This window comes from Heterodontus francisci, chromosome 11 (genome assembly GCF_036365525.1).
Source record: "Heterodontus francisci isolate sHetFra1 chromosome 11, sHetFra1.hap1, whole genome shotgun sequence".
NCBI lineage: Eukaryota > Metazoa > Chordata > Chondrichthyes > Heterodontiformes > Heterodontidae > Heterodontus > Heterodontus francisci.
Window position 1 is genome coordinate 44554835 of NC_090381.1, and position 21953 is coordinate 44576787.

The 21953-nt window shown below is 41.6% G+C and overlaps 1 protein-coding gene across 2 annotated transcripts in view; it reads right to left on the reverse strand.

Annotated features, from left to right (window-relative positions):
- Positions 1–21953, reverse strand: part of LOC137375233 (ubiquitin carboxyl-terminal hydrolase 47-like) — a 35964-nt gene that overhangs the window by 6833 nt on the left and 7178 nt on the right. For both annotated transcript variants that reach the window (XM_068042083.1, XM_068042084.1), the window contains 7 exons: positions 21186–21281; positions 17856–17993; positions 14476–14517; positions 10037–10126; positions 3933–4055; positions 2718–2785; positions 2519–2574 (listed from right to left, as the gene is read on the reverse strand). In XM_068042083.1, the coding sequence (XP_067898184.1) occupies positions 2519–2574; positions 2718–2785; positions 3933–4055; positions 10037–10126; positions 14476–14517; positions 17856–17993; positions 21186–21281 (613 nt within the window). The remainder of the gene's footprint in view (positions 1–2518; positions 2575–2717; positions 2786–3932; positions 4056–10036; positions 10127–14475; positions 14518–17855; positions 17994–21185; positions 21282–21953) is intronic.

Sequence of the window (21953 nt, forward strand, 5' to 3'; positions counted from 1 at the left end):
TGGACCTGTTCTGCTCATGATAATTCAAAGTGGAATGCTGAGCAACTGACACTATCAATTAGAGATACCTCAGTGCTTACACAACCCTTTCAAACCCAAAGTAACCCATTGTGCGGTGTTACGGTGCTTTGTTTTTAAAAAGAAAACTTGGAAAGTTTTGAAAGACTGAGAACAAGAGGGATTTTTCTCCGAGAACATTGAATGCTGAACTGGGTGGGGCTCAAACTGGAAGGCAACTGTTTCCAAGCAACCCTCAGCAAGGTAAAAGACAGGCCACATGACTTATTGTTGGAGAGTTTCAGTTTCATTTTGGTTTGTGAAAGACCAGTGCTGGGCAGGCAGAAGGTAGAACAAACTGGCTGAGACCTGTGTTTGCAGACCAGAAAAAGACCTCTCCCTGAAAAGAAGGCTTGCATCTCTCTTGTAAAAAGGTATCCTACTTTTGAGTTGTGGCTGTGCTCTGCCTGGAGAGAGAAAAAGACCCAGAGAAGGAGGAGTTGCTGCTCTCTGTGGGGAAAGGCTCCTTGGCTGACAGGAAGCCCTGCATTGTTAAAGGTAGCCAATTCCTATTTCCTCCAGTCTCTGGAAAATCTGTGCCTCAAGAGTGATTCCTGGTACTTATGTTTTTGGGAGATCCTGAAATCTCAAGAAAGCTTCTATTGCTAGACTGCTACTTTAAAATTTAAGTAGACCTGTTGCTACACCTTTTGCTGAAAGATCTGTGTGATGCCTGCTGCAGACAAATTGCCTTGAATGCCCACCCATCACAGACTGTTCACCAACCCGCCTGGGGAGACAATTCAACTCTGGAGCACCTCACCATCTGGAAATCTCCTACCAGACCATGACCACCACTATTCTATTACTCCTAAGAAACAGTTGAACACCAAAAAGCCTTTTCCCCCATTTAACTGGTTTTTGAATCCATGCGTGTGTGTATAAGGGTTAGGAAGAATAAGAAGTTATAAATCTTTTCATATTTAGAAATTTATCTCATTATTGTTTAAGATTTTGTTTATTAATAAATAGTTAATTTTGTTGTTGTTTAAAGAAATCTGGTTTGGCGTGCTTTATTCTGGGGGATAAATAAAGTGTTTAATTTGGCTAATTTCCAGTATGTGGGAAACTTCACTAATATGTTGTGACTTGTGGAGTAGTGGGACTGAATTAACAGTGCATTACTCCCTCCTTGGTCATAACCAAGCGGCACAGTGGCACAGTGGTTAGCACCGCAGCCTCAGAGCTCCAGTGACCCGGGTTCAATTCTGGGTACTGCCCGTGTGGAGTTTGCAAGTTCTCCCTTGTCTGCGTGGGTTTCTTCCGGGTGCTCCGGTTTCCTCCCACAGCCAAACGACTTGCAGGTTGATAGGTAAATTGGCCATTATAAATTGCCCCTGGTATAGGTAGGTGGTCGGGGAATATAGGGACAGGTGAGGATGTGGTAGGAATATGGAATTAGTGTAGGATTAGTATAAATGGGTGGTTAATGTTCGGCACAGACTCGGTGGGCCGAAAAGCCTGTTTCAGTGCTGTATCTCTAAATCTAAAAAAATCTAAATCTAAAATCACAACAATGGAATAAAGCCACAAGTATTGAAGTAACTCATGTTATACTACACTGGCTGTCAGATATAATGACATCATTCTTCAGGCATAATCTTCTTTCTAAGAGTAGGAAGATTTTTGGAAAAATCTCCTTTTGAAGTATGCCTATTATTTACTATCTAGAATACAATAATTTAGCAAGTGACTAAAGATATATTTGATATAACCTTTAAAATAAACACTTGGGGGAAAGTTTAAGTGCAAAATGTGTAAGAGGCATTAACTTACACAGCAGCCTAATTTTAAATTTAATTTCGGTACAATTTATTCCATTCATGCAATAAAGTATTAATAAATGGCTGCAAAATTGAATCAAATAAGCTGTTGAGTGTAATACTAATGAAATATTCCAAAGCACCAGATAATGGTGACATAAAATTAAAAATATAAATTACACTTGTGCATAAATCATTCCCCTTTTTTTATTTTAGTAACTTAGACCAAGAGCTGGACTGGTAAATGAATTTGAATGAGTGCTTCTTTATATTTGAAAAATCCTGTATAGGGATTTAATGCTTACATAAGTTAGTGAATACAAATTGATCAATGTCATAGTGGCGCAGTGGTTAGCACCGCAGCCTCACAGCTGCAGCGACCCGGGTTCAATTCTGGGTACTGCCTGTGTGGAGTTTGCAAGTTCTCCCTGTGTCTGCGTGGGTTTCCTCCAGGTGCTCCGGTTTCCTCCCACAGCCAAAAGACTTGCAGGTTGATAGGTAAATTGGCCATTATAAATTGCCCCTAGTATAGGTAGGTGGCAGGGGAATATAGGAACAGGTGAGGATGTGGTAGGAATAGGGGATTAGTGTAGGATTAGTATAAATGGGTGGTTAATGGTTGGCACAGACACGGTGGGCCGAAGGGCCCGTTTCAGTGCTGTATCTAAAAAAAATCTGAAAAGGAGGGCTTGATTTACCTTCAAAGCTGTTTACTTCCTCCTTCCTGTACATTAGCATGTATGCTGTAGACGATCTACGATAAAAATGCAATAATCATTAAAAGTTCGTTATTATCTTACAATTTATGTTCTAAAAATCTTCTGGCGTTAATGTAATAGGCAAATTAAGGCTAATCAAGAAGATTTAATTAGAAAATCAGTTACACAACACTCCTACCTTCTACAAGGTATGCCTTCTGTGCTGCCTGTACTGCCATTGCATACTCCAGAAATGAAGTCCTTCAACTGTAAAAGTAATAATTCTATTAATTTCTGATTTAATGTAGGATAAAGGATTTTATTTCAAAGAATGCAAAACTCTTGTTCACGATTAAAACCGAGCAATTGCACAAGGATTCTGCCACAAAAATGACAGGTTTCTTTGGCGGGGTGTAGGGAGGAAGTGTGGAGAAATGTTCCCTCTAAGCTGTGTGGGTGCTTGGCTGTGCAACAATCGGGAATGTGCCACGTAGGGAACAAACAGGCCGGGCACAAGAAAACTTCCCTTTAAGATGCATACACGCGCAGCTGCGTGCCAATCTTAAAGAGATCACAAGCCGGCCATGCACAGCAAACAGAAGTTAGAGGGTACACTGGTGTGGACAGAGGCATGGAAATTGGGGTAGAATCTAGAATCTCAGGGCTTGCTTTCCTTTGCGACTAAATGGAAAATTCTGATTCAGGGTCTTGGGCGCTTCTTCTGTCCAACCCTTTACATACTGGCAGTAATCTGGGAGTGTGTCTGATGGGGCATTCCTCGGGAATCTGCCAGATGTGCACCTGATTGGTCCGGCAGGACCTGCGGCTGCCAAGAGTAGGAGTAGGTTCTATGCTAGTCTGAATGTGGGCTGTAGAGTTAAAAAGGCATTTGGTAATTTATCCCAGAGTGATAATTTATAATTGGAACAGTGACCCATCGTTGCAGGGTGAACTTTTCAGGAAATTGTGATCCTTTTCACCTTTGGCTCAGCTGATTTCTGACTCCCTTTCTCATAGCAGAAAGATACCACTCCAAAATTACACTGCCTCTGCAGGGTGGGAATGTCTGCTGTGCTCCTCAAAGCTCCCATTTCTGGGATCTAGAAGGGGGACAGTGCCAAATGAAAGCAGCAGGCAGCCCTTCTACACTGACAACAGCATGAAAGCACTGGTGAATTTTTACTTTAAAATCTGCAGAGCTGCTTTCTGAAATTATTGTCTAAGTAATACGAATGTTATCTTTATAAAATGATTTCAGCCACAACAAGATATCCAGAAATCTATATAATGTATAGCTATAAATTTCCAAAATATATTTGGATTACCTAAATTAATTGAAAAATTACCTTGGAAAATTTATAAAGTGTGCTCTGAAAGTCAGAACATTATTCTTAGTAAAGGAAATAATATTTACCTCGGTGACGTTTGTATCATTGAAACAGTACCATTTACTGGAAGAAACTGGTTTAATGTAAGCAACATAATGACCACTGCGATATCCTCCAGAATGATCACAGATTGCAAATAGCTCGTAATTCTAGAGAGATTTTGAAGCACAAAATCAGAAAGAGAACTGCATCACAATTAAAACTTTAAGGGCTTTTGTAATTTGGCACCAATATAATTAACATGATGCTCTAGCATAAGGCATTTTAAAACCTGACATTAATGTTCGTCATGTTAATATCTTTGTGAAATGAATAAAAATGTTGTTGCTCCCTTATTGTAAAGCAGTGTCCCAATTGGAGACAGCTCCATATTCTATGAAATCTTGAGAACATGGACTGGATTTTACCAACCCTCCAGTGTTGGGGGTCGTGGTGAGGGGGCCCGGAAAATGCCTCTGGGAGAGGCCCACCATGGGCCTCGATGCTGGAAGGCCTTGTCCCATATTACCGGTGGTGGCGAGGCCTCGTGGCAGATGCCCTGCCACTTGGCAATTATGTTAATTTATTAAAGCTAAGGAATAATTACTTACCTCATCGCGCCGGCCATCCCGCTCCCATATTACCATTGGTGGCCAGCAGTCCCACGCCATCTGAGCTCCAACAGGAGATCTGATGCGGGACGCTGGTGGGAAGGGGGGAAGAGGTAGGTATTTCAGTGTGGGGGTGAGGAGAGAGGGTCGAAGAAGTGATTGGAAGGGGTAAAGGTAAAAGTTTCTGAACCTTGGTGGGGGGGGGCGGGGAAGGTCAGATACTCGAGGTAAGTATTTTAATGGGAGAGAGAGCAGGAATGATAATGTAAGGCTATTGCGAGGGGAATATTAGCTGTTCCTTTAAAAATTTAAACTGTCACTAACAGCTCTAAGCCCTTTAAAAATGGCGCCACGCCTGAGCAGTGGCGCTGGATGCCATTGCCGGGGATGGAGTGCCTGCACTCTCCATGCCATCAGTGGGGTGGTCCGCCCCGGCCATGTAAATGAACCGCTGTGCTAAATATTGCTGCGGCTCCGCGGAGTAAACCTCACGCATGTGCCCCGCCATTTTTGAAGCTCGCTGCCCATCACTGGAAAAATTCAGCCCCATAATCCAGGAAATTGGGGAAAAGAAAATGGCCATTTTCCCCACTACAATGCACAGAGCAATTTCCTAATGGACAGTCGACTAACAGTCACAAAGGAGCCATCTACTTCCATTAAACGAGAATGGGAATAGTATTTTCTATTTGTTTTTGGTCTGGAGCAATTCTTCCTTTCACACAATATACAACTGCTGCAATCTACACCATTTCTCACCTAATCTTGTGAAAACATCCACAGAGAAGCTATTCAGATCAAACTGAAAAATGACCACATCCATACATACTAACCTAGAATTCTAGGAAAAGCTTACTAACAGTTTCAAAAAGCTACCAACTCAAGAAGGGGTCTTATATGTGAAAAAGTAGCATACAGGCTTTCCACATTAAGCGGCAGATATATACAATATTCCTTGGAGGAAAATAAACCATAAGTACATGAGGCACTAAACATCACATCACATAGCATCATAAAAGTACACATGAACTACTCTGTGTAGCAGAGATGTTTACAGTTTAAATGGGTGATGTGTCAATCTGAGATACCCAACAACTGAATGCTTACTCCTCCTTCCCATCACAATGGCCATGACTGAGGCCATGATCAGTGGCATGGCTGAAAAGAGCCTACCTAATCCTCCTCATTACATCTACTTGCCTCTCATCCTGCAACCTCTTCTGATTCCCAAGTTGCACAAGATGCATGTACCTCTTACTTTACCCCATCGCCCCTCACTAAAATTGCCTTTCTCCTTTCAGATACCCAAGAATTACTACTTGACCAGTGTTCTGACTGACTACTCCAGTCACAGCCCTCAATCAAAATATACAATTCTGATTGTGGTGGGAGAAACGCACTGTTATTTCAATCCCGTCACTCCACAGATCGCTTAACATATCATTTTAAACTTTCCAAATTAAAGACCCAGCCAAATTGTACCATCTGTTAACCTCCAACTGAGGCTAACCAAACCAGGTGTCTTTAAATCAACAAATTAACTGTTTAATTAGAAAACCTAAATTCTTAAACACTATGAAGATAAAAACAACATGTAAACTGGAAAAAATTAAGAGTCCTTGCAAATTTATGCTCCTGACGGAGGTGAAAATGACCAAGGTTGCTTGAAGTCCTCACAGCCATCTGATAGGAAGAAAAAGGTTTTTCAACAGTAGAACAGTCCATAGTCTAATTCCAGCAGTAAGTGATGCTTTCCTTTTCCAGCGACGAATTTCAACAATTAACGACTTGCAAACACTTTCAATAGAATTAATCTGACTTTAGAGTTTCTGAGGGATAAAAGATTGTCACAGTCTAACTTCCCTTCCTTCAGTTTAAATTATCAGTGATCTCTGTTTTGGCTTGACATTTTAGAACTTTGAGAGAGAATAATAAATATATATTAAATTCTCTTTCTTCAGTTTAAATGGCCTGTTTCTCCTTTCAGGTGCTAACACACAGCTGTCTCTCTGTTTCCTCCTATTAGAACAGGCTTTTTGCGCTGCAAGCCAGTTCAAAATTAAATTGTAACAAATGTATCTCTCGATGATCAGTCCAAGTGGCTGTATCTAAGGCAACGAGAATGCACCCTTTGAATCCCAGTCTCCGAATGGCTGTATCCAAGGCAATGAGAATGCACCTTCTTGGTAACTCCTGAGGCCTGCTTGTTCTTAAAGCAGTACTGATCCTTTGCTGTCGTAAAGACATATTACATATTTCCCGGAGAGAAAAATAAACAGGATCATGACACCAGGCAGTGGTGCAGGAGTGTGAAGCAGTGGCACAGTGGTTAGTACCACAGCCTCACAGCTCCAGGGACCCGGGTTCAATTCTAAGTACTGCCTGTGCGGAGTTTGCAAGTTCTCCCTGTGTCTGCGTGGGTTTTCACCGGGTGCTCCGGTTTCCTCCCACATCCAAAGACTTGCAGGTGATAGGTAAATTGGCTGTTGTAAATTGCCCCTAGTGTAGGGAGGTGATAGGGAATATGGGATTACTGTAGGGTTAGTATAAATGGATGGTTGTTGGTCGGCACAGACTCGGTGGGCCGAAGGGCCTGTTTCAGTGCTGTATCTCTAAATAAAAAATAAAAAATAAATAAGAGGAAGAAGAGTCTGATGATGAAATACTGTCACTTTATCTCACACTCACAGCCACCAGCTCAGATACTGATGCTGTACATACTTTACAGGATAACATAAAGGAGGACTCTGTACGTGGGGAGTCACTGGGCATGAGTGGTTTGCAGCCAGGGCATGGGGAAAAGTTGAGGTCACACATAGTTCTGCTGCATGGGGCTTAGATGAGAACTTTGATGGGGCAGTGTATAGGAAAAGGCTGATCAGTAAGTACACAGAAATGCCAGAAAGCCTTTTGAATATCAAGGACCATAGAAGAGACCGCTCCAACTTGGCACAGTAATTTGCATTGAGTCTGGAGCTCATTCCTTCCATTGTAGAAGTGGTGGCCAACTCCGTGAGAACACTTGCAGACCCAACCATGAGGCATCATCCTCAGCTTATGCGTCAGCCTCCATTCTGTTCCCACCCAATGTCTAATTGCTGCAGTGGAAGTTCAAAATGAAGTCATGCAAGCCCAGCTTGCTGCCTTGCAGGCTGAGTTGGCTGCCATCATTGCTGCGGATACAAGTGCTGAAAGGTGTTTGCAGGATCTCACAGCAGTTCAGCAATCTGTCCTCCAACATATCACTATGATTGCTGAGGCGCCGCCCTGGAGGAGTGGCAGTGACTGTCAGGAAGACAGCATTTATACTGCCCCACCTCTGCCCCTCCGCCAGTGCCCTTGCTGTTGCATGTCAGCCAGCAAGCCCAGGCTGCTGCCGTCCATGCTGAGGTGCTGCAATCCAAAGCGGGGCCTTCTAGGGCCAGAGCTGCTCGAGTTCATCTTGCAAGGCCATCTGCAGTTTCCCCGGTGAAAGTCAGGAGCCTTCCATCAGCCATGCTGCAGCTATTGGGGTGGCTTTGCGTCAAAGCACTAGGATAGGCAAAGGCACACGGACGACAAGCACTAAGGGAAAGCACATAGGTAATTAGTGACTATTGTATGGAACATTGGATGGTTTCTTGATAAAGTTGGTTTAGAATTTTTGATTTAGGGTGGATTTTATTTCAGCATTGTGGCCAAGAGAACGCACTGATGGCCAGTAACAGAGGGATAGTAAAGTGTGAGACTGTTGTTGAATGGTAGATTGGGGTTGTGTACGTTGGCAATGCACTCCAATCAGCTGAACACAGACAGACCAGCCAGAAAGGGAATGTGCTGCTCTCCTCCTCCTCCTTCTCCTCAGCTGCTCGGCATGTACCTGGTAGCAAGGCCTGCGCCCTAATGATGGCGACGTTGTGCAGGATGCAGTGGACCATGGCAAGTTGTGATACACACTCTGGACAGTACTGCAGAGCTCCTCCAGAGTAGTCCAGCAGCAAAAGCGCTGTTTAAGCACCCCGATGGTCTGCTCGATGACATTTCATGTGACAACAGGACATTTGGTTATATGCATGCTCCTCATGTGTACTTGGATTGCACACTGGAGTCATGAGCCAGATGGTCAGAAGAAAGGCCTTGTTGCTCAGCAGCCACCCTCTAATTTGATGTGGTGGCTGAAATACTGATGATACAGTGGACTGGCTCAGAATAAAGACATCATGGCTGCTGTCAGTATACCGGCTATTCACCTGCACAGCAGCTGCACATTCAGGGAGTGAAACCTTTTGTGGCTTGGTATCTCTGTATTTAGATGCGGCACCCAAAAAGTAACGTATGTAATATGATGATACATGTGTAACACCAAAGCGAACGTCTTCACCAACCTGCAGAAGTGTGAGAAAACGGCACAGATGTCATTTTGTACCCAAAATGGTAGCTGAGGTGCCAAAAGTTCGGATGATATGGAGCTGAATTTTGTGGCCATAGTCTTCGGTTTCCGCCAAACTCTGTTCCCTAGCTACCGACTCTATCTCTCACCTAGAAACCATCTGATGCTGAACCAGACCATTGCAACCTTAGTATTGTATTTGGCCCCGAAATGAGCTTCCGATGACATAACCTCTCCATCTCCAAGACCGCCTACTTCCACCTCTGTAATATTGTGCATGCCCATCCCTGCTTCAACCTATTTGATGTTGAAATCCTCACCCATGCTTTTGTTACCTCCAGAATCAGCTATTCAAATGCTCTCCTGGCCGGCCTCCCACCTTCCAATCTCTGTAAACATTAGCTCAGCCAAAATTCACATCAAAATCTGTTCGCTTGCTGACCTATATTAGTTCCAAGTCTGGCAACACTTCAAATTTTAAAATCCCCTTCCTTCTCTTCAAATCCATCCAGGGCCTCACCCCTCTCTATTTCTGTGACCTCATTGAGCCCGATAAGCCTTCGATATCGCTGTGCTCCTCCAATTCAAGCCTCTTGCACATACTCAATTTTAATTGCTCCACAATTGGCACTTGTGTCTTCAACTGCCTAGGCCCCATGCTCTGGAATTCCCTCCTTAAATCTCTCCAGGTTATTCCCTCTCTTTCCATTTCAAGACACTTTAACCAAGCTTTTGGTCATCTGTCCTAATGTCTCCTTATGTGGTTTGATGTTAAATTTTGTTTGAAAACACTCCAGTGAAACACCATAGGACATTCTACTATGTGAAAGGTGCTATAGAAAATGCACATTGTTGTTGCTGAATAGAGGAAAATCAGTAGGACAGAGGTACATGTCCGTTGTAGAGCCTGGCCGATTCTCCTGTTCTTCTATTTGAGACATAGCTCATATCAATGCTATGCAAGCTCTACACCACCCAGGAAAGAGCTTCCAATGATGCACTGTTGAGATGCATGAATATTTCTCTATGTCTCAGCAAGAACAACACCATGCATGTATACAATGTTTAAAGTTATAAAACATCCCATAAAATGACCTTCTATACTATATACTAATATGCCTCAGACAGAGCTGCATGCCTTGTTTTATGTGCCATGCTCAGCACTCCTTACCTCCTGGCTCTCATCTTCCAGTAGTATCTGGCTTTCTTCAGATTCATTTTTCCTGGATCTTTCTGATGACTTTGTTGCTTCTTTGGATTCCTATGGAAAAATTCAATCCAAATCTGGTCGGTGGACAGTAACAGCATTTTACATTCTCTCTTGTTAGAAAATTTTTTTACTGAAACATTCATGATTGCAATACAACATTACAAAAATGCTATGTACTGAATGTTCCAGAAAATACGTGGGATTGTATAATACTTCAGCAAGTTTTCTTTATTCTTATTGTGGTTTTGTGTTGATATAGGTCCATGTTTAAAGAAACTGAAGAAACAATTAAAAATGTTCAACAAAAATGCATCCCATTAAAAAACAAAACTCAGTGACATAAATCTATCTGTGGCTTTCTAGGGAAGTTAAGGATAGTATTAGATTAAAAGAAAAGGCTTATAATGTTGTGAAGAACAGCAGTAAGCCTGAGGACTGGGAGAGTTTTAGAAACCAGCAGAGGGCGACCAAAAAGTTGATAAAAAGGGAAAAAAATAGAAAATGAAAGAAAACTAGCCAGGAATATAAAACAGACTGTAACAGCTTTTACAAGTATATGAAAGGGAGCCAAGTAGCTAAAGTAACTGTTGGCCACATATAGCCAGAGACAGGAGAAATTATCATGGGAAATGAGGAAATGGTAGAGCCACTGAACAAATATTTTGTGTCTGTCTTCACCATAGGAGACACAAATTCCATACCAGAAATAAAGGGTAACCAAGGGGCTAATAAGAGTGAGGAACCTAAAGTTTTCAGCAGAGAAATATATTAGAGAAAACTAGGGGACTGAAAGCCAACAAATCCCCTGGATATAGTGGCCAGCATCCTAGGGTTCTAAAAGAGGTAACTGCAGAGATAGTGGATGCATGGTTATGATTTTCCAAAATTCCCTAGATTCCAGCATGGTCCCAGCAATTTTGAAGTTAGCTATTCAAGAAAGGGGAAGAGAGAAAACTGGGAACTACAGAATGGTTAGCCTGACATAAGTTGTCAAGAAAAATCATAGTATGAACAATAGTTTGGCCTCGCCTGGAGTATTGTGTGTAATTCTGGGCAGGACACTTTAGGAAGGATGTGAAGGCTTTAGAGAAGGTGCCAATAAGATTTAGGAGAATGTTTCCAGGGATGAGGGACTTCTGTTATGTGGATATTTTGGAGAAGCTGGACTTGTTCTCCCTAGAGAAAGAAGGTTAGAGGAGATTTGATAGAGGTGTTCAAAATCATGATGGGCTCAATAGTCTCCTTCTGTGCTGTAACCATTCTATGATTCTATGATCAGGCACGGTCAAGATGATTTAACAACAGCGAAATTGTAGTTGACAAATTTATCAGAGATTTTTGAGGATGTAACTAGTGGAGTAGATAAAAAGCAGCCAGTAGATGTAGTATACTTTGGATTTTCAAAAGGTATTCAACTAAGGTTAATGTGTGACATAAAGGCTCATGGAGTTGGGGTAATATATTGGCATGGATGGAGGATTAGTTAATGGACAGCAAGCAGAGAGTAGGGATGAAGGGGATATTTTCAAGTTGGCAGGCTGTAACTGGGGCCTCAGCTATTTACAATTTATATACATGACTTAGACAAAGCAACCGAGAGTAAAGTATCCAAGAATGCAGATGATACAATGTTAGGTGGGAATGTAAGCTGTGAGAACACAAACAGGTTGCAGAGATATAGACAGGTTAAGCGGGTAGGCAGCAAGTTGGTCGATGGAGTATAATGTGGGGAAGTGTGAGATTATTCACTTTGGTAGTAAAAAATAAAAAGCAGAATATTTTTTAAAAGGCATGAAACTTCTAAATTTTGATGTTTAGAGAGACTTAGGTGAACTTGTACAAGGAACAGAGAAAGTTAGCGTGCAAGTACAGCTAGCAATTAGGAAGCCGAATATCATGTTTGCCATTATTGCAAGGGGATTGGAGTACAAGAATAAAGAAGTCTTGCTACAATTGTATAGGGCTTTGGTGGGACAATATCTGGAGTACTGTGTGCAGTTTTGGTCTCCATATTAAAGGAAGGATAGGAGGTGGTACAGCAAAGGTTCATTAGATTGGTTCCTGGGATGGAAGGATTATCCTGTAATGAGAGACTGAGTAAATTGTCCCTATACTCTCTTGAGTTTAGAAGAAAGAGAGGTGCTGTCATTAAACATACAAGATTTTGAAGAGGGTTGACAGGGGAGACACTGAAAGGTTGTTTCCCCTGGCTGGGGAATCTAGAACATGGGGGCACAGCCTCAGGATAAGGTGTTGATCATTTAGAACTGAGATAAGGAGAAATGAGGAGATATTACTTCACTCAAAGAGTTGTGAAACTTCAGAATTGTCGGTCCAGAGGGTTGTACATACTCCATTGTTGAATCCATTTAAGGCTGAGATAGAAAGATTTTTTTGATGGGTCATATGATTTACTCCTGCTTATGTTCTTATGAACCAGGAAGTGTGTAAGCTAGAATTGTGAAAGCAATATCAAATCAATTATAGAAAGCAAAATACAGAGAGGGAAAAAGACTGGATTAAGAGAGAGAAAAAGACAGAGAGGCAAAAAAAATTCTTAAAAATTTCAAACAACAATTAAAAGCTAAAGCAATGAGACTCCATATTTGTAAAAGTTAGTCAGTACCAGAGAGGTTGTTTGGCAGTTAAGACTAATTATGCTGTTAAAAGGGTACTTAGACTGAAATGAACAAACCCTAACCTTCTATGGTGAGCTTACTCCATAGCTACGACATCAGTATAGGAACTTCAGGCTACTCAATACATTTGACTGGGGAGCCAGACAGCAAGATGCTGTGTCTGCTCAGATTACAGAGAAGAAGCGCATCTTGGTCAGCAACTTATGAATTTTCACATTGAACCACACATCTGCACTCACCTGAAACTGCTGTCTGATTTGTGCATAAATAATGATGAGTGCCTTTAGCCTCATCATTATTATTATGGTAATTTAACCCATCACAAACTGAAGACATCCCTGCACAGTTCAATTTATGTACCAGAGAATATTGTCTGAGACAGGTCAGTGAGGTCAAAGGCAATTGTGTGTAAATATAATTCAGCCAGCTCCTTCTTCCCATTTTAGAACAAGTGGAACAGAGCACTGATGAATCAATGAGAATCAATGGATTTTAACAGAGGGAATAAATTTTGTTGAAATGCTTAGGCTATGGCTTAAACTTAGTTGTTATTTATTGCGCTATCCACATTCATTATTGATTAACTTCACAGATACATGATGAATATCTGTGAGATACTGCTCATTTTTAACTTATGAAACTGTCCATAACTCATTCGTGATGAGATAGATTTTCAATCTGGCTGTGAGATCAAAGACCCAGTAACATGGAGAGAATCAAGTCAGCATTCCTCCACTGAAGAGTGTTATGATCCTATAGTTTTGTTTTTCCAGGAAGTATGCAGTGTGCCTTTAAGACTGGAATAGGATCAGTACTGCTTTAAGGCAACAAGCTCCGGGGACTGAGTCAAAGGATGCATTCTGGTTGCCATAGGATACAGCCACTCAGGACCAAGGACACGAGATACAATATTGCCGATTGACATTTGAAACTAGCTGAAAAACTGGCTTTTGAGACACATTTAACAGACACACACTGACTGTCTGCCAGCATGTACTGAAGGATAGGAGAGCTCTCTCTCAGTTTATTTAAACTCTATTTATTATACTCTCAGAATTCTCAAGCCAGATTAATTTCTTAAAAGAAAATAACCAAATTCCTTTAACTACTGAACTGTAATTGCTGAAATTCATCACTGGAAAAGAAGAGCATCAATTCAACTGCTGAGTTAGACTACTGAATATCCTACTGTTGAAGAATCTTTATTTTCCTATTGGATGCTGCGAGGACTTCAAGCAACCTTGGACTGTTACACATTGGAAGATTCCACTTCGGCAGGTCAATAAATCTGCAAGGACACTAACTTTTTTATTTGAAATGTTGTTTATATCTTCGTAGTATTTAAGAATCTTGCTTTTTCTAATTAAACAGTTAATTTGTTGATCTAAAGACACCTGGTTTGACTCGCCTCATTCAGGGGTTAATAGATGGTCAATTTGGCTGTGGTTTTCTTTAATTTGGAAAGTTTAAAATGATATGTTAGGCGATCTGTGGAGGAGCGGGACTGAATCAACAATGCATTTCTCCCACCACGATCAGAATCATGTATTTTGATTGGGGGCTTTGTCTTGAGCGGTCGGTCAGAACAATAGCACCATGTATTCGTGCTCTGGTGTGCTGTACCATCAGATAGCTACTGAGAAACTCTCTTTAATGTTGGTGCAATCTGCCTAGAATTGTGAGTTCTCTTTGCAAATGCCAAATGTCAAAGCAATAGATACTTTTCAGCAAATATAATTAGCAAAGGTAAAGAGACCTTACCAAGGGGATTGGACGCCACTCTGTTTTATCGGTATCCTTAATCTGTGGAAAAGAAATACTAAGTTGAAACTTGCATATAAACCTAGTTTGCACTGCAAGATTTGGAATAACACAACGGTGAAAAGGAAAGCTATATTTCAAAACGTATTTCTTTTTAATTATTAGATCACTGCATACGCTTCATTTGAGAAATAATGGTCTCAGTCTTGCTGGTGCAGGGCATCTTGTGGTGTACACGATTAGTTGGATGTTTCCTGCACTCTTCAGCTTGAAAACATTTTACATTGAAACTTGCTGGAAGTAAGGGGTGACAGCAACAAGGCATCTGGGACCTTAGTGAACAGAGGAACCAACAGTGTCGCTCCTTAACCAATGACATTTAAGGATTGAGAGAAATCAGATGAATGACAAAGGAAGGTGAATTAGAATCAGATACAAGAGGAGAAATAGAGTGGATGAGAGAATTTTTACTTGCAGGAGCAAGTGGGTTTGGGAGCGGATGGGAGGGTTAAAATTGCTGAAATTGACAGCGTGTTGGGAAGATGGCTCCAACCCACCAATTTCCACATTTAACTGCAGTGCATTATGCTGTGGGTGAGCAACATCCTCGAGAAAGTTGGGCTGTTAATTTCAATATGTTAATAGCTCATTAAGAGCAATGTTAACATGAGTTTTGGGACTTAACAGTGGTTGCATAGGTTTCCCAGGTTTCCTGGAAAGCAAGGTGAGAACACACCATCAATTGAGGAGGCTGAAGAAATGACAGTCACAAATCCCCTAAGTACTGAAAACGCACAGCTTATTTCTTGCCCAATTGTGTGAAACGCTTTTTTTTTCACAACACTGTTTCCGTGAGGTTACTTTCACCACCTTACAAGCTAATTTTACTACTTTGGAGGTTTGTGCACCTGATCTCCACTTTGTGTCAATCAGATCAGGTGCTTATGCTGTATTCGCTTGGACCAAGATAGCCAGCATCATTAACACCACCAGCAGCAGCAAGAAGAGAGTCAGCAGGATCACCGGCACCCGGAGGAGCAGCAGCAACTTTCTCATCACAGACCTACCACTGCACAGGAGGGAGAAGAAGAGTAGAGAGGTGCAGCTGGCAGGAGGCGATACCATCAACACAAGGTGTATGGGCAGAGGATCAACTTCCTGCACATGTCAGAACACTAGTGCCTCAGGAAGATCAGGGTTTCATGTCAGGTCATGGCAGACATTTGCCACCTGCTGCAAGGAGTGTAAATCTGCAAAGTGCCCGGTGCCAGGTTCCCCATCCCTTTAAAGGTGGGGATCTCACCTCCAAGACCTGCTGGCCACGCCAGTTTAAGTGCCCGGTCCCTTTAAACATTTTCTTGTGGCCATGCACGTGCATTATTTATCATGTTATTTATGCACCTGCACAGATTAGCTGGAACATTGATTGTTACATGCATGTGATACCACCATGCACCAGTGGGAAGCCAGCCAGAGCCACAAACCTGAGCGCCCACTCATTCTGACTGGCACCAGCACTGCAATATGTACATAATTGTCTGCCTGGCGAACACTTGGCCGCTGACATCAAGTCAACATGAGAGTGTTGTGTGCCATGTGGATGTGTGATATTTAATACTGCCACCAGGTAGCTGGGAGGTCCCCAACTCCATTCTCCAATGGCCAGGCACGCCGAGACTCTGCTGAACTCCAATGCCACCTCCTCTGCAGATGTTAGTTGCAAGATTGTTGGAGGACTAGCTCCAGTTTTCAGTCTCTCTCTCCTGTTCTGTGCTGTCTTCTGAAAGAAGGGAAAGAAGGCACCTATGATTGAGAGTATGTTGAACAGATGGATGGACAGCATTTGTTGAGTATGACTATGAGGGAGAGGCATGACAGTGCATAAAGATGAGGGTGAGTGTCATTGGTGGATGTACAGATGGGGATGAGGAAGTGCATAGACAGAGCGATGGGCGCACCTGCAGGTTAAGTTGTGAGCAGTGATGTGCTGCAATAAGCTTGAGAAGGCAGTGTGAGAGGGTTGGATTGATACACACATTAGGATGTAGTTGACCATGCCACTGTACTCATCTTTCCTGTCTTGATTTGGTCATTGAACCACTTTCGACACTGAATCCAGGAACGTGGCACCACACTCCTGCCGTTCACCTCCTGAGCAGCCTCCAGCCACGCCTTCTTGGTTTCACCAGCAGGCTTCTTCCTCCCATCATTAGGGAACAATATCTCCCTGCAGGCCCTTATGCCCCCAGCATCAGATCTGGGGAGGCATCACTATGGCAAGACATCGACTTGAAATGTTGGAATTCCTTTCTGACAGGTTCTTCCTTTCTCTCCCACCTCCAAGATCCATCAACTGTCATCTTGGCAGGGCTTCTTTAAATACTGGAGTTGAACTCAACTAATGCAGGTCGTCATCATGTCCATGCAACCTAATTGTTCGGTAAACTCAGAAGTCAGATGCAAATGCAGTGATGGCTTAACAACCACTGACAGACACACCACACTTACTTCTGGGTTTTGTACACACAAATGGACACCCCCGCCTTTTCCCCCACCCAGTGCTTCTACAAGTTAAAAATCGCCTAAAGAGAGGAAATGAAAGATTGGATTAAGAAAGAGAGAAAAGAGACTAAGGAAAAATAACAAAAAAAGTGTAACATTTAAAAAAATCTTTAACAACAATTAACTACCTGAAAGAATGATACTCCATCATATCAATTGTTCCCATTCTGTGCCAGAGAGGTTGATGGCATTGCATTAATGATTAAAGTACTAATTATCAAACATAACTTTTTATAGTGATTGTAATAGGCAATTAATATGCAAATCCAGCAAGTTCTGAAAATAACAGGTAGACAAAGGGCAAGACGCAATTTGTGTAAAGTAAATCAACCAGCAACTTCGAGAGATTTGTAACTCATAACGCATCTCTTAATCCCCTAAACTTGTTGGCTGATTTGCACATTAATAATGTGTGTCTCATTAACATGACACTTTACCCAGCAATATCCGATCAAATGGGATGTTGGTTTTATACAGCACTGAACTAGAAATATTTGTCTTTGGTAACTGTCAGCAGGAATGTAAAGAACCATTCTTTATATCATGATGTTGGTGCTAGAGTTAGTGAAGACAGAAGGGCTGAATTATCTCTTTGGTTACATCAGAAAATCTAATAATTCACAGCAGGAACATTTGGGTAGCACTGATACTTCGTGTGCTGAGGAATTGGAGTTCTTGCCGCAAAAGGTGCACCAAAGAAAGATGGCGCTATTTGGCCCCTAATTTTAACATTGAAATGAAGCCTGTGTCATTTTGCCATTTTCCTACTCCAAAAAGCAAGCAATCCATAAAAAGGGAAAAGCAATGTAAATGTGTACCTTCATCTTCTGAAATGTTAACTTCAGTGGGATCTCTATAGAGTCCTGCAGCTTTGTGAAACACATCGTGAAATAGTCAAACTCAAATCTTTTCAGCTGGAGAACCAATATCTGTGGCAGGCTTTCAAAATAGTATCTCTGAAAATAAAAAGGAGACAAGCAAACAGCTATGTAGATGCCAATTCATATTAGAACAGTAGCATACAGGTCTGATTTCTGTGTCCGTAATGTTTCACAAACAAGTGCAGACTGAATATTGCGGAGCAGGAATAAGGGCAGAGATCTCTTGCGTGTAGTCTCTGCTCCTGTTGTCAATGGCATGTGTTCGCTGCAGGCAAACAAAACACCCATTTGAGAAAAGACAGGAGCCTTCATATAATATACAAATGATTCAGAAATTACATAATTATGTGTTCAAATAATGTGTGTCCACATAAACAGATAACCAAGGTTCCATGATGCTGAGATGTACATTGAAGAGGGTTTAAAAGACCTAATAAAAAGATTTATTCAACAATTTTTAGATCCTATCTTGACTGTTTTTCCCTTTTTCTGCTGGTGCTTGGGTGCTCATGAGACTTAGTGCCAACTGAAACAAGTTGTGTTTTTTTCCCCACAGGTACCAATAAGTTTACAAATGGAAGTCATCCATTTGATGTTTGGGGGATAAAATGAACACCAACGGATGGATGCCAAGTGGATCAGACAGCTCAACGGTTGTTTTGTGCCCATCTGTCAGTAAACAGACACCTACAACTACAGACAGAGGTGAGTATACCTCACTTTGGTGAGTGATTAGTGCATATAGAGGCTTCGGCTCTTACCGCAGGTTATAATAGGCCCAATACACAGCTAGGTGCGAAGGTCAGACTAACTATAATGCTGGATGCTTCTTCACAAGCATCTCAGTCACAGCATATCATGCTTAGTCGGTAGTAAAGGAAAGAATGTATGCCGAAGTGACCATCAGTCAACAAAACCTGACTGACCTCATTAGCCAAAGTGCCACTATTCATGTTGGCAAGCATTGTCACTGGCATTAATTGTGGTAACTGTCTTCTGGGTTAGATGAGAATTATATGTAGAACTGTGCCACCTGCAGTTAACTTGAGCTTAGGGCTGGCCCAAACACGAACAGTACCAGTCAACTGTGGCCTCCAATCTGTTTCAGCTATGCCACAAGACAGATTTAAAGGGATGGTGCCAAGGAATGGCAACTGAGTGGCTCTCTTTACGGCCAGCTCTACTTCAAATAAGACTCAGGTGCTAGAGCTACTCTGTCACTTGCTTGCATATTCATTTTAGGTTTCCTGTCCATTCCTTTTTGCCTCCCATTTTGTAATTCTATCTACATTCACAAAGGGAGCTGTGAGAACAGAATTTTCGAGAACAGAATAATATGGGGACATTTAAGATGAAATAATTAATCAATCATGTATTACTAACAAAATAACCTCGGAGCTGCACAGACAGCTCATCAGAAATGACTTCATAACTTCAGGGCTGCAGAGGCAACTTATCAGCAGAAACTAACAGGACAGCTGCAGGCTGTTTAGTAATAACCCTTTGTCAGCCTAACGGTTCACAAGGAGATAAGGGGATGGGAAACTGAAGTAAGAAGTTAAGAACAAATTGACAAGGCAGTACCCCAATCAGGCCCCGACACCAAGAAACTGCAGAGGTTTCTAGACCAATTGGGAACAAAGAGTACGTGTTACTGATTTGTATGAATAACTATAATAAGGCTTGATTTGGTGCAAAGAGTTCAGTTTAGGGGTGGGGGGGGGGGTTAGTTTAGTGTGTGTGGTGCTTTTAGTTTTAGGTTAGTTCAGTGTTAGTTCAGTGTGTGTGTTGCTTTTAGTTTTAGTTCAGTTCATTGTTAAGTTTTCTGAAGATGTAACAATTACGTACTGCAATAAAGTTTCTTAAAGCTGCAGTCGGACTTCGTCTCTTTTCGTGTAACCCATGAGATCATGAAAAACTGAGATCCAACAGGAGCTAACAGGCTGAGATACCTTTAGAGCCCTTCTAAAAGCTTCCAGAACTTTTGCAACCCTATTGTTTAATTGTTTCCTTCCCTTTAAATTTCACTGACATACAAATTTCCATGCTGAGCACTACTGTTCTTCCTACACTCCCTACACCCAAATCTACACTTGATTTGTGAATAATTATGCAAATATACTGTTGGACAAAATGCGAGTGCTATTAGCACTTCACCATTCCACCAGGATTAGTAAGCCTCCTTGATCATTTATAAAATATTTACATTAGGATACAGAACCCAATATCCTACACAGCTCTGACCATATAATATAATTTGGGGAACCCAACTAGTTGTATTTATATTTTATATTTAGAGATACAGCACTGAAACAGGCCCTTTGGCCCATCAAGTCTGTGCCAACCATCAACTTATACTAATCCTACATTAATCCCATATTCCTACCACATCCCCACCTTCCCTCAATTCCCTTACCACCTACCTATACTAGGGGCAATTTATAATGGCCAATTTACCTATCAACCTGTAAGTCTTTGGCTGTGGGAGGAAACCAGAGCACCTGGCGAAAATCCACATGGTCACAGGGAGAACTTGCAAACTCCACACAGGCAGTACCCAGGTCGCTGGAGCTGTGAGGCTGCGGTGCTAACCACTGCGCCACTGTGCTGCCCCATTTTTGAATGGTCAAGGGCAACCATGAAACCTCTAGAAGCCAGTTGGAATATCTGCTGATGGGTGTATTCCTTCTCTAGGTTAAGTCTACAATATGTAGAATCATATGGCTCTGATTGTTCACTCTCAGATCAATCCCTGATATGTGCCTGAGTGTCCTTTTAGCACTAATTTGCTGTGTCTACTGTATCACTGCTAATTGTTTTCTGTGAGGATTCCATACAACAGGACCCAGAATCAGATGAATACCTTGAAAAGCTACTAAAAAACAGAAAATAATTAAAGCAATGAGTTTTACAGTTTATCAGGTGCTAACAATCAGGTTTTCAACAATCCGAAGAACAGTTCCGAAGAAGGGTCACTGACCCGAAACATTAACTCTGCTTCTCTTTCCATAGATGCTGCCAGACCTGCTGAGTGGTTCCAGCATTTCTTGTTTTTATTTCAGATTTCCAGCATCTGCAGTATTTTGCTTTTATTTCAACAATCTAGGTATTTCACCTGCTCTTGGTAATACAAGTCACGGTTTTGCTTTTTACATGCAACCAATAACACTATATCTGCTTTGTGGAATATTTTTCCTGTCCTAAATAATGCATTCAACAAAACTACACTGTAGCTGTTAAAATTAGAGCAATAGAAAATGAACTCACTGTTTTAGTCTTTGTTTTCTTCTGACAGGGTTCACAATAGCACAAATTGTCCCCACTCAAAGTTTCAACTTCCAAAAAATTTCTAAGCGATTCATTCTAAAAAGACAATTATAAAAAAAGTGATGACTTTTTCAGCAGATTTTCATGAAAAATGGATAATAACTGCAAGTTTATCAATATTTTTTGTCTGGTCTTCCAAATTTTAACCCAAACTTAAATGATATACTTGGCCTGATATTCGTGGAAATTGTAGAAATCATAAAAAATTTATGACGCTGAAGGAGGCCTTTCACTGATCACGTCCATGCCGGTCAATGGAAAGCTATCAGCCTAATCCCAGCTTCCTGCAATAGCTCCATAGTCCTGAAGGTCACAGCTGTTCAAATAGACATCCAAGTATTGGCACCTTTCTGCCTCTACCACCCTTTCAGGCAGTGAGTTCCAGGTCCCTAGCACCCTCTAGGTGAAAATTGTTTCCTCATCTCCCCTCTAATCCTTCTACCAATTATTTTTAATCTATGTGCCTTGATTTTGACCACTCTGCTAAGTTAAATAGGTCACCCTATTTACTCTATCCAGGCCCCTCATAATTTTATTCACCTCGATTAAATTCCTTGGGCAAAACCAGGATGGAAATGCTGCAATCTAGGCGAATGAGACAATTTGAGGTGGGGCCTGATTATGCCAGGATGTGCTCATTTTTCTATCTAGCAAAATTTCCCTGAAAGTGAAGCTGGAAGTCTATATAATTGCTGCCCCAAAATGGAC